The sequence below is a fragment of the Oncorhynchus mykiss genome, chromosome 4, assembly GCF_057628025.1.
Source record: "Oncorhynchus mykiss isolate SJ-2025 chromosome 4, ASM5762802v1, whole genome shotgun sequence".
In the NCBI taxonomy this organism is placed as follows: domain Eukaryota; kingdom Metazoa; phylum Chordata; class Actinopteri; order Salmoniformes; family Salmonidae; genus Oncorhynchus; species Oncorhynchus mykiss.
In genome coordinates this window covers 23103064-23115838 of record NC_143025.1, presented here as the reverse complement: position 1 = coordinate 23115838, position 12775 = coordinate 23103064, and the positions used below count along the sequence as shown (strand labels likewise).

The window sequence follows — 12775 nt, the reverse complement described above, 5'->3', positions numbered from 1 at the left end:
GTGCAGAGGGTCCCTGGTTCAAGCGAGGGGACGGTCTAAAGTTATACTGTTACATGAGCAGATGATGATGTGCAAGTAGAAATACTGGTGTGCAAAAGAGCAGAAAAGTAAATAAAAATAAAATGGGGATGATGTAGGTAGATTGGGTGGGCTATTTACTGATGGGCTATGTACAGCTGCAGCAATCGGTTAGCTGCTCAGATAGCTGATGTTTAAAGTTAGTGAGGGAAATATAAGTCTCCAGCTTCAGCGATTTTTGTAATTCGTTCCAGTCATTGGCAGCAGAGTACTGGAAGGAAAGACAGCCAAAGGAGGTTTTGGCTCTGGGAATGACCAGTGAGATATACCTGCTGGAGCGCTTGCTACGGGTGGGTGTTGTTATCATGTCCAGTGAGCTGAGATAAGGCGGAGCTTTACCTAGAATAGACTTATAGATGACCTGGAGCCAGTGGGTCTGGCGACGAATATGTAGCGAGGGCCAGCTGACTAGAGCATACAGGTCGCAGTGGTGGGTGGTATAAGGGGCTTTGATGACAAAACGGATGGCACTGTGATAGACTGAATCCAGTTTGCTGAGTAGAGTATTGGAAGCTATTTTGTAAATTACATCGCCGAGGTTGAGGATCAGTAGGATAGTCAGTTTTACGAGGGTATGTTTGGCGGCGTGAGTGAAGGAGGCTTTGTTGCGAAATAGGAAGCCGATTCTAGATTTAATTTTGGAGATGTTTAATATGAGTCTGGAAGGAGAGTTTACAGTCTAGCCAGACACCTAGGTATTTGTAGTTGTCCACATATTTATACTCAGAACCGTCCAGAGTAGTGATGCTAGTCGGGTGAACAGTTGAAAAGCATGCATTTGGTTTTACTCGCGTTTAAGAGCAGTTGGAGGCCACAGAAGGAGTGTTGTATGGCATTGAAGCTCATTTGGAGGCTAGTTACAGTGTCCAAAGAAGGGCCAGATGTATACAGAATGGTGTCGTCTGCATAGAGGTGGAATCACCCGCAGCAAGAGCGACATCGTTGATATACACAGAGAAAAGAGTCGGCCCGAGAATTGAACCCTATGGTTCCCGCCAGTCCGGACAACAGGCCCTCCGATTTGACACACTGAACTCTGTCTGAGAAGTAGTTGGTGAACCAGGCGAGGCAGTCATTTGAGAAACCAAGGCTTTTGAGTCTGCCAATAAGAATACGGTGATCGAGTAGAAAGCCTTGGCCAGGTCGATGAAGACGGCTGCACAGTACTGTCTTTTATCGATGGCGGTTATATAGTTTAGTACCTTGAGCGTGGCTGAGGTGCACCCGTGACCAGCTCGGAAACCGGATTGCACAATGGAGAAGGTATGGTGGGATTCGAAATGGTCAGTGATCTGTTTATTAACTTGGCTTTCGAAGACTAGAATGGCAGGGCAGGATGGATATAGGTCTATAACAGTTTGGGTCTAGTGTCACCAGATTGTCTAGTCCAGCTGAAGCTTTTTGTGCATATGGAACAGTTCTGCTATTTTTTTAAATTCTTATTTCAGCTAATGAAACCAACACTTTAGATGTCGCATTTATATTTTCGTTCGGTTTAAAACTTTTGAGTTGAATAAAAGTTATGGACGATTTTGTGACACTAAAATGGTACTTCTTGATTCAGGTCGCTAGGCCATGAAACCACAAATGAAGCAAGCTATGCAGTTTCCCCAAATCAGTAAGATTTTATGGGCTTTCACACGTGTGTTGTTCTGAACAGGGTTTACCAAGTCCGGTCCTGGGGTCCTCCCTGGGTGCACGTTTTGGATTCAAATAACCAACTCATCAAGCTTTGATATTTTGAATCAGCTGTGTCCTTCTAGGGCAAAAACCAAAACGTGCAACCAGTGGGGCCCCAGGACCGAGTTTGTGAAACCTTGCTCTACAAGACACTATGGCATTACACGCATGTGGTACAATTGTAACTGTCTTGTTGCATGCTTTTCTAGAAGTCGGGTATTGTACATTTCACTGGGTGTGTGATACAATAAAGTCCATTTGCCTAATGAATCATATTGTTGTTCCCTGTCCCACAGCTAACAAGATCAGAGAAGCCCACAGAAAACTGATGATTCTAAATCACCCCGACAGAGGGTTGGGAACGAGTAAAACTCTTTCCAAACAATGATGTACTTTTATCATTCATTCAGCTTGTACAATGTAATTTGGATCACAATTGCATGTTTTTTGCAGGTGGATCACTAAATCAATAGTTCACTTTGTACTTGGTTGGGCCCGGGGGTTTTCTTATTCACTGTGCCCAAATAAATCATACATTAAAAGAGACTAGTTTTGCTCTGTACTTCACTTATTCTCAGGACAAAAAGGTCAACCTGACAAGACAAATGGTTTTATTTAAGAACTACTGGCATACAAAACATATTGCACATCAAACAACCCGAATGATCATTAAAAAAGACAAACAGTTTACCGAACCAAAATCTGGAAATTGACCTCAGTCCAAATTGTCACCTGCATAAAACACGGTCGTTCCACCAGTTTAGTGTTAACAGCTTATTAAATAGTGTACATTTGTAAATAAAAAAATAAAATAAAAATAAAGCTCCTTCGAGACAAGTTACTGCCACCATCATTCCAGCCTCTGGTGGGTGCATAAAAAAATGGGACAAGAACATTGACAGACCAGTTTTCAGTGCAAAAGGGGTTTTTTTCCTCTCCGACTGCATTTCCTAGTCTGAAGTGATTTTATATTAAAATGTAAAAAAATAAAAATCAGCCAAAGCTCCTCAACAAATATTAGGATAACTAGATTCTTTCACCTTTGTCATCATTGACAAATTTACTACAGCCAGGCAACTATGTTAAATCTACTCAAGGCACAACATCTGATAATGTACTTGAAACATGCTTTTTCATGTCTCGGTTCAGTGCTAAATCTCCCCCTCTGTGTCCCATGGTTAGGGAATTGAAAAGTGCAGTAGAGAATCTGGAAGTCCATATGTCTATCTTTGGCAAGCTTGTACAATAACTATTGTACGAATGTAGTACAATTAATAGGTCCGTAGATTAGGAGACACTATTCAGGACAGGCTGCTAGTCACTGTTCCCTTGGTAACAGACTTTGGCAGCCCTTTGTGGAAGCTCTGCCTAGTTCGTCACCTCTTCCATTGCCTGTCTTTGCTGATGTGGAGAGGCTGTGCTCTGCAATACACTCAACATGCCCCTGCAGGACACAGACAAGTAGAAATAGTTACAGAAGCTTGACTTAATGTACCAAAGGCATACAATGCTAGAAATTTAAACCAGCCTAGTGGCAATTTCACATACTGTAGATTCCATGGACTATGCCCCTGAAGTACATCAAGCCAAGAGAAAGAAATTTACATTCTTATTGCAAGTTTCCGTACACTACCATGGTTCTTTCTCCCCATCACTTGTTTCAGCCATCTCAGATTAGGCGTGCCGATTTGCATTTTACATCACATTGAATAAGATTGAAGACCTGATCCTAGATCAGCACTCTTACTCTGAGACGCTTGATACATACGGGCCCTGAAGTCAGATTTGTAGAATTTTTTCAAACATACCAGTTCATCTATCTGCTTTGTGATTCAGCCCGGGATCTGCAAAACAAAGAATGTTAGAACCACTTGCATTGGTAATGAAATAAACTAGATAATCATAGCTAATGATAGGGAAAGGGGGATGCCTAGTCAGTTGTACAGCAATGCATTCAAATGAAATGTGTCTTCCGCATTTAACCCAACCCCTCTGAATCAGAAAAATAGCTTACATTGTGATAACACTGAAAGAATGTGGTTAAAAATAACTAGAAAGCAGTCCAAGGAATGCAAGTGAGAAATACAGGCAAGCAGTATCAAATCCCAAAAAATAAACAGACCTTAATTGATAGTCAACAAGTAGCGGTCATGTTAGTGAATTTGAGTGGGAACATTTAAAAACAATGGGACTTCTTGGTGGCATGCCTTTTCTAGGTGTCTATTCAGCTTCAAATTGAGAAATTAGCTTCCCAGAGTAAATCAATGGTTACTGGTTGAAGCACGGACGTGACTGCTAGCCAGGGCAAGTGTTAATCACACTCAGTCATGCTGGTTTTGGTAAACAAACTACAGGCCCGTTCCCCACCTTTCCTCTGGTGGGCGAACACAGTGTCTACTGCTACGTTTATGCAGCTGTGGTTTAGCTTTTGAGTCATCTATGTGGGGGAAGAATTTGTGCAGAGCCCTCGGAGTGAATTTCATGAGGATTGACTTGGGATTGGTGTCAATGTGTGTAATTCTATCCTTTTTAGTCACTGAAGTGTCCACCGTCTTCTGTAACATTGAAATAATTGTATTTTGTAATGCTTATGGTAGTATGTTTGTTGTTGAATCCGATTGGCTCCCAGGGCTTGTGATTTTTACTCAGACACTTCTACCCGGAGGGATTGAAGTAGTTTGTGGATGGTACTGATTGAGATGGTAAAAGTCACAACACAAATGTTTAAATGCCGTTGATGGCGGTCCTTAAATCACGTCATCACTGCGAGGACATGGTGATGCGGGACTTACCAAGGCAATTCTCACCGAGGGAAGCTTTGTCCGATTCGCTCATAGCATCAATGGCTGTTGTGTCCTCGTCAGTCCGGCGGGAGAGGAGGTGGCGGTTTGTGTTGAGGTTGGAGTCGACCGTCTGGCCTGTCTCGGTGTTGTCAAGCACACTGTATGGGTTGCCATCACGATCCTTTAGAGCTGCAAAGTTAACAAATAGTTTAATATCTAGTTTTAGAGGAACAATTCATAGACCTATTCACATGATCATGATAAACATAGAGGATAATGCAAATCATGTTTAATGTCATCAGCATGTGCATGACCCATCAATTGTGTCTGCAGCCGTACCGGTGGAGGCTCCTCTCCCTGCTCCTCGGCCCCTGCCACTGGGTCCTCTCCCCCTCCCTTGACTAGCTCTCCTCCTGCTGTCTCTCTGTGGCTGGGTACCCCTCTCCGGTTCCTCTCCCGCCAGGGACCAGTCAATCAGCTCCTCCTTCCGCACTGAATCAGTCTCAGAGTCATTGGATTGCTCAGAGTTTGTGCCTGAAAGTCAAACATATATTTTTAATACCAGATGACTGATAACTTCCTGTTGGGCTATAGCATTATGTCCCCATATCAATATTACCTTCCCTAGATTGTGTCTTGCAACTTTCGATTAACTACCCAATTGTCATAGTTGAGTAAAGAAACCAGACGGCACCATCTTGTTTTTTTTGTATTTATGGATAGCCAGGGGCTAACACTCATTCACAAATTAAACATTTGTGTTTAGTGAGTCCGCCAGATCAGAGGCAGTAGAGATGACCAGGGAGGTTCTCCTGATAAAGAGTCTGAATTGGACCATTTTCCTGTCCTGCTAAACATTCAAAATGTAACATGTACTTTTGGGTGTTAAAAGTAAAAAGTACAATATTGTCTTTAGGAATGTAGTGAAGTAGTACCTTAGTTTTACTTTAAAGTATTTTTAGGGTTAAACCCCTGCTGATAGGTGTTGAAAAATGTCTTGGGAGAATCTACAAAATGTATGTTCGGTATCATTGTGAACATGACGCTCACCATAGCCGGAGGTGTAGTTGGGGCCTCTGCGGCCTCTGCCAGTGTAGGAGCGGCTGGTATTCACAGAGGTAGCAGCCACACTGTCGTCCGTGGTGTAGCTCTTGTCCTTGTCTGCTGGGTGGCCAGATGAAGGCCTTTGGCCCATCCCAATCAGCTTCAGCTGCTCATCTATCTGCAGTCTCTCCATACGCAGTAGCTCTACCTCCTGCAGACAGCAACAGGCAAACTCATCCCACACAGACTATAAAAAGGGCCTACAGCCCTGACTGAGACCATTAGGAGTTTGTTACTATAGATTAATGCTTACGTTCAGGTAGGCGATGTGGTACTCCAGAAGCACCTGGGCATTCCCAATGTTCTCCTTAGTGCCGACAAAGGTAAACGGGACCATTCCCTGTGTCAGCACATCACAAATAAAATAATGTTATTATGGGTGAAGAGTGTTTCCGTGACAATACTGATCACTTGGTCTACTAAGTGACCTGGAAAGTAGTTTTTAAAAAGTAAGGGCTTACTTCTTGACGTGGCTGTGTGTTGTCCTTGTCCCCCTCAATCCTTACTCTCACCACCCCAGACTTGTCAATGATCTCCTGAATGACTTTTCCGTTCTTGCCAATTACCTTGCCTGAAGAAAAAAATAAGAAGCCATAAGGCACTTGTGTGAAGAGGTGCACACCCACAAATGTCTTGCTTTATGGAAGTATCAACTCCTACTTGATACATACCGACCAAGTTCCTTGGGATCTGAACAGAATCTTCGAGAAACTCCAGATAATTCCTTGCCTTCTTAACCGCCTCCTCATTCTTAGAAGAATATAATAGCTTTAAGAAACAAATGTCTTGGTGGTACATACACTGTCTATAGCTCACTCATAACAAAGTCTCATATCAAAAGCATCAGCACACCTTTCCGTAAATTATGAACGTCCCACTCCCTTCATCCAGCTCAATAGCAGTAATTCCAGGCACTTTTCTGGCTTGTTGAATGTTGCTGCCATGGCTTCCAATGGCAAGGCCCATGAGGTCCACCCTGACTGTAAACTCCTCTTGGAAAGCGGATGCCAGTTGCTTTGTACTCTAGAGAGAGAAGAGATCATGTGCATGATTGAGATTTGTCTATGACAATCCTGTTTAAACTATTTCTGCAAGGATGCAGTTGTGATAATCATCCTTACCTCCAGTTGTTTAGTGGCCTCCTCATTTCGGGACAGGAGCATTAGCTTAGTGCGAATGCTCCTCAAGTGCATGTCACTGAGCAAAGACACTCGCTTAACTGTGGCTTCATTTATAGACTGCAGGGAAACAAGAATATAAACATAAAAAAATCGTCTAGACATTCCTTGTTCTACACAAAACTGCTGGTACTGAAGGAGGAGTGGCAGACAGACGTATATGGACTTACTAGTACGACCAAGTTACTTGTTTCTGGACAGTAGACAATCCGACAAGCTCCCACTGCCTTTTTGAAATCTTTATGCGCTTGTTCACTTTCGCACCTAAAGTAAAATAAACTATAATCAAATTCTGAACTCTAATGCATGTAAATAAAAACCAACAAATGACTAGACTATATCCCAATCAGAAACTACTTTTAAATAAAAGGTACATACGCTGCTTTCAGATCGTCAGGAACTGGGACTGTGCATTTGAAGAAGGAGCTCTTTGACACCACCTTGTTGATATTCACAGGCCGGAGACGTTCAAAGGTGACTATTTCATTGTACGTGGCGTCACAGGCAGCATACTCGATCACATAGAACTACACAGTAAACACAACAGAGGTTACATTTGTGTTGCATGAAACTGACAAACGTAATATCAGGATGAGGAAATCACAGTATAAACATTACAAAAACATCCTTTCGAAAATGACATTCTGGGACCAGTGAAATTGTAACCACAGATACCTACTCACATCTCCCTTCATCATGCGCACTTTGGCAAGCCACCAGCCACATGGCTCCTGCTTATTGGCCCGGGAGAAGATCTGGTAGAAAGAGAAAGAGGGAGAGATAATTCTAAATGAGATATTCTGAGGAAAAAGTGTCTGTTAAATCTAAGAAGATAGAGAGCCAGTTCTCACCTCCACCTCTTCTCCCTCCCCGATGTCCTTTTTACCGTCGGCTGGAGGTGGCATCCGCACATCACTAAAGTGAACTTGTCTCTCAGGTTGCCAACTTTATTAAAGGACAATATAGCTTTTGTTTTACATGTAAATGGCATGCTATTAGAATCTATAACATTCCCTTCACACCAAACAGAGATTTGGTTGTAAAAAAGCTAAATTCTCCTTTAACAACAAACATTTAGATAAGTATCATAAAGTTATGCCTATCAACAAAATTCTACCACCATAGATGACTACAAAATACACTACAACCCCAGAAGAACCTATGAAAACTTACTTGTTCTCAAAGACAATAGTGAGTGAATCATCATGGACATCTTTGACAAATCCCTAGAGAAAGGTCAGCCATGGGTTAAGTTCAGAAGTACTCACCACTCCACCCAGAAAATAAAAAGTTACTGGCATAGCTAGGGAATATCAACATACAACACTTTAGTATAGGCCAGGGATTCTTAAAACCTTTTCAATCAAAAGTGAAATCGTCCTCCAAAAACCCAAATTAAGATCTATTCTCATAACTCGCGACCCACCTCTCACATGCCCAGGGCCCACTTTTGATTCCAACCCATAGTTTAAGAAACCCTGGTATAGGCTGCTGTGGTATTCTAGCCCAGAGTTTCTAGATCGGAGTGGAACTCGGGTCTAGTCTTATAACATATATCCCTCTTTGCGATATAATTTGCCTACCTGCGCCAGTATGGCGACACTTTTCCCACATCCAAGTAAGGCTTGTCGATATGGCCATATCTAATTATTTTTCAAATTTATAGGTGATTCACAATATACACTGCATGACCAAAAGTATGTGGACACCTGCTCGTCGAACATCTCATTCCAAAATCATGGGCATTAATATGGAGTTGGTCCCCCCTTTGCTGCTATAACAGCCTCCACTTTTCTGGAAAGGCTTTCCACTAGATGTTGGAACATTGCTGTGAGGACTTGCTTCCATTCAGCCACTCAGGGCGAATAGGCCTGGCTTGCAGTCTGAGTTCCAATTCATTCCAAAGGTGTTTGATGCGGTTGAGTTCAGAGCTCTGTGCAGGCCAGTTCTTCCACACCAATCTCGACAAACCATTTCTGTATGGACTTCGTTTTGTGCACGGGGGCATTGTCATGCTGAAACAGGAAAGGGCCTTCCCCAAACTGTTGCCACAAAGTTGTGGCTTAAATAGCTGAATCCAGGAATTTCAAGGGGTGTCCACATACTTTTGTGTATGGTGTACATTCTTGAATGAAAGAAAAATGTTTCAGCTAGCTGGCTACCTACCTAACAATACGTTTCCCTATACAGACTTAACTGAGGAGCAAATTAAAACAATGAGCTGGCTATAATTGAAACATTTATTTAACAAACTTTTAAAAGATGCACAAATCAGACATTTCGCCGCTATTTCCTGGTTGCTAAAATTCTAATAGTTCACCCAATTTCAGTTTGTGACAAAACAAGCACATATAGTGGAGAGAATCATTGAACCATCTAAACCGCTGTGAAATATATTTACCATGACAAAATATTGTATTTTCAGCTGGTGTACAAAACCAGAAGTAAACATACGAATGGAAAGCATAAAAACAGAGCACAAACTCAGCAAAAAAAAGAAACATCCTCTCACTGTCAACTGTGTTTATTTTCAGCAAACTTAACATGTAAATAATTGTATGAACATAACAAGATTCAACAACTGAGACAAACTAAAAAAGTTCCACAGACATGTGACTGAAATGGAATCATGTGTCCCTGAACAAAAGGGGGGTAAGCGTCAGTATCTGGTGTGGCCACCAGCTGCATTAAGTACTGCAGTGCATCTCCTCCTCATGGACTGCACCAGATTTGCCAGTTCTTGCTGTGAGATGTTACCCCACTCTTCCACCAAGGCACCTGCAAGTTTCCAGACATTTCTGGGGGGAATGGCCCAAGCCCTCACCCTCCAATCCAACAGGTCCCAGATGTGCTCAATGGTATTGAGATCTGGGCTCTTCGCTGGCAGAACACTGACATTCCTGTCTTGCAGGATATCACGCATAGAATGAGCAGTATGGCTGGTGGCATTGTCATGCTGGAGGGTCATGTCAGGATGAGCCTGCAGGAAGGGTAGGAGGAGGATGTCTTGCCTGCAATGACAACAAGCTCAGTCCAATGATGCTGTGAAACACCGCCCTAGACCATGACGGACCCTTCACCTCCAAATCGATCCCGCTCCGGAGTACAGACCTCGGTGTAACGCTCATTCCTTTGACGATAAACGTGAATCCGACCATCACCCCTGGTGAAACAAAACCGCGACTCATCCTTGAAGAGCACTTTTTGCCAGTCCTGTCTGGTCCAGCGACGGTGGGTTTGTGCCCATGGGCAACGTTGTTGCCGGTGATGACCTGCCTTATAACAGGCCTACAAGCCGTCAGTCCAGCCTCTCTCAGCCTATTGCAGACAGTCTGAGCACTGATGGAGGGATTGTGCGTTCCTGGTGTAACTCGGGCAGTTGTTGCCATCCTGTACCTGTCCCGCAGGTGTGATGTTCGGATGTACCGATCCTGTGCAGGTGTTGTTACACGTGGTCTGCCACTGCAAGGACTGCCTCAGGCATCTCACAGTACGGACATTGCAATTTATTGCCCTGGCCACATATGCAGTCCTCATGCCTCCTTGCAGCATGCCCAAGGCACGTTCACGCAGATGAGCAGGGACCCTGGGCATCTTTCTTTTTGTGTTTTTCAGAGTCAGTAGAAAGGCCTCTTTAGTGTCCTAAGTTTTCATAACTGTGACCTTAATTGCCTACCATCTGTAAGTTGTTAGTGTCTTAACGACCGTTGCACGGGTGCATGTTCATTAGGTTCATTGAACAAACACGGGAAACAGTATTTAAACCCTTTACAATGAAGTTCTGTTAAATTATTTGGATTTTTACGAATTATCTTTGAAAGACAGGGTCCTTGCTGAGTTTAGAACATATCTATATCTTCTTAGGCTTGAAATGAGAATGACAGATCTATAACCCACTTCTCTGAATTTCGTGAAGTCGCCCAAAGTTACATATTACAGCTTAAACTTTTAAATTGTTTGATTTATAACGCATATGGTTAGCATATATACCTTTAGATAGTGTAGCAGGTCATGAAGTTAGCCAGATCAATAATCTGATTCAAGACGAGCAAAGCCAAGGTGCAACCGAACCTGAATAGCTTTGCTAACGTTAGCTAGCTAAGTTACCTACCTACCGTTAGCCAGTTGATAATGCTAGCCAGGTAATTACGTTAGCTAACATTGAGAAATATTTTTAATAGCGTTATCTGTTGAATTAGCCAGCTAATAGTGTACTCTTCGAAGACAAACGGGGTGTGAATAGGTCGCTTGCAAAGAAAAGTGAGACTAGCTGCCAACTATATTTGGTCTTGAAGTTAACGTCGCTAACGTTAGCTAGCCAGCCAACCGTCATTAGACATGTTGAAAACACAAGTCTCTAGCTTAGTGTATGTTGCTAGTTTATGAACTATAGTAGGGAGCTGATGTGTGTGCCATGCTTTATAAACATGATCATGGTTAGTTTCCATCAATATTATACATGGATTTACCTTATAATAAGCTCCGTTGGAGCCACGGACCTCCACAGTCAGTTCCTCCATGGTGGCCATGCAATGCATGCCGGGGTTATTGAAATGTCTAAACAATTGGGGTAACTACTTGCAAGTACACGCATAGGCCACATTGAATGGGACATACTTAATTTTTTTAATTCATTTTTTATTTAACCAGGTAGGCTAGTTGAAAACAAGTTCTCATTTACAACAGCGACCTGGCCAAGATAAAGCAAAGCAGTGCGACACAAACAACAACACAGAGTTACACATGGAATAAACATACATACAGTCAATAATACAATAGAAAAAGTCTATATACAATGTGTGCAAATGAGGTAGGATAAAGGATGTAAGGCTATAAATAGGCCATAGTGGCGAAATAATTACAATATAGTAATTAAACACTGGAGTGATAGATGTGCAGAAGATGAGTGTGCAAGTAGAGATAACTGGGGTGCAAAGGAGCAAAATAAATAACCATATGGGGATGACGTAGTTGGATGGGCTATGTACAGGTGCAGTGATCTGTGAGCTGCTCTGACAGCTGGTGCTTAAAGTTAGTGAGGGAGATATGGGTCTCCAGCTTCAGTGATTTTTGCAGTTCTTTCCAGTCATTGGCAGCAGAGAACTGGAAGGAAAGGCGGCCAAAAGAGGAATTGGCTTTGGGGGTGACCAGTGAAATATACCTGCTGGAGCGCGTGCTACAGATGGGTGCTGCTATGGTGACCAGTGAGCTGAGATAAGGTGGGGCTTTACCTAGCAAAGACTTAAAGATGACCTGGAGCCAGTGGGTTTGGCGACGAATATGTAGTGAGGACCAGCCAACGAGAGCACACCGGTTTCAGTGGTGGGTGGTATATGGGGCTTTGGTGACAAAACGGATGGCACTGTGATAGACTGCATCCAATTGGCTGAGTAGAGTGTTGGAGGCTATTTTGTAAATGTCATTGCCAAAGTCAAGAATCAGTAGGACAGTCAGTTTTACAAGGGTATGTTTGGCAGCATGAGTGAAGGATGCTTTGTTGCGAAATAAGAAGCCGATTCTAGATTTATTTTTGGATTGGAGATGCTTAATGTGAGTCTGGAAGAAGAGTTTAGTCTAACCAGACACCTAGGTATTTGTAGTTGTCCACATATTCTAAGTCAGAACCGTCCAGAGTAGTGATGCTGGACAGGCGGGCAGGTGTGTGTAGCGATCGGTTGAAGAGCATGCATTTAGTTTTACTTGCAATTAAGAGCAGTTGGAGGCCATGGAAGGAGAGTTGTATGGTATTGAAGCTCATCTGGAGAATATGATTGTTATATCTCAAGATTAAGAAACATTTGCTGTCCATAACATATGCCTAAATGTACCAGGTGTAGTTAGCTAAATAGAAACATATGAGAATAATGTGACACACACAAACATATTATATATACAGTGGGGCAAAAAAGTATTTAGTCAGCCACCAATTGTGCAAGTTCTCCCACTTAAAAA

The 12775-nt window shown here is 42.7% G+C and overlaps 1 protein-coding gene across 4 annotated transcripts; it reads right to left on the bottom strand.

Annotated features, from left to right (window-relative positions):
- Positions 1–2346: 2346 nt before the first annotated feature.
- On the bottom strand, positions 2347–11409 carry LOC110521544 (FMR1 autosomal homolog 1). Of its 4 annotated transcripts, none has more exons than XM_021599150.3 (16): positions 11293–11409; positions 7997–8049; positions 7675–7768; positions 7507–7578; positions 7202–7350; positions 6994–7087; positions 6767–6883; positions 6498–6668; positions 6317–6395; positions 6107–6216; positions 5899–5985; positions 5592–5796; positions 4881–5075; positions 4551–4730; positions 3567–3602; positions 2347–3202 (listed from the first exon to the last, which is right to left on the bottom strand). In XM_021599150.3, exons 1-15 carry the CDS (start codon positions 11359–11361, stop codon positions 3571–3573), a joined length of 1707 nt encoding a protein of 568 aa, XP_021454825.3. In that variant the 5' UTR covers positions 11362–11409; the 3' UTR covers positions 2347–3202; positions 3567–3570. The 4 variants fall into 4 exon arrangements, with proteins under 4 accessions (XP_021454825.3, XP_021454823.3, XP_090087649.1 ...); XM_021599148.3 differs by having other exon boundaries at positions 5899–5991; positions 11293–11392; XM_090231523.1 differs by having other exon boundaries at positions 4566–4730; positions 11293–11392.
- Between the last annotated feature and the right edge of the window lie 1366 nt (positions 11410–12775).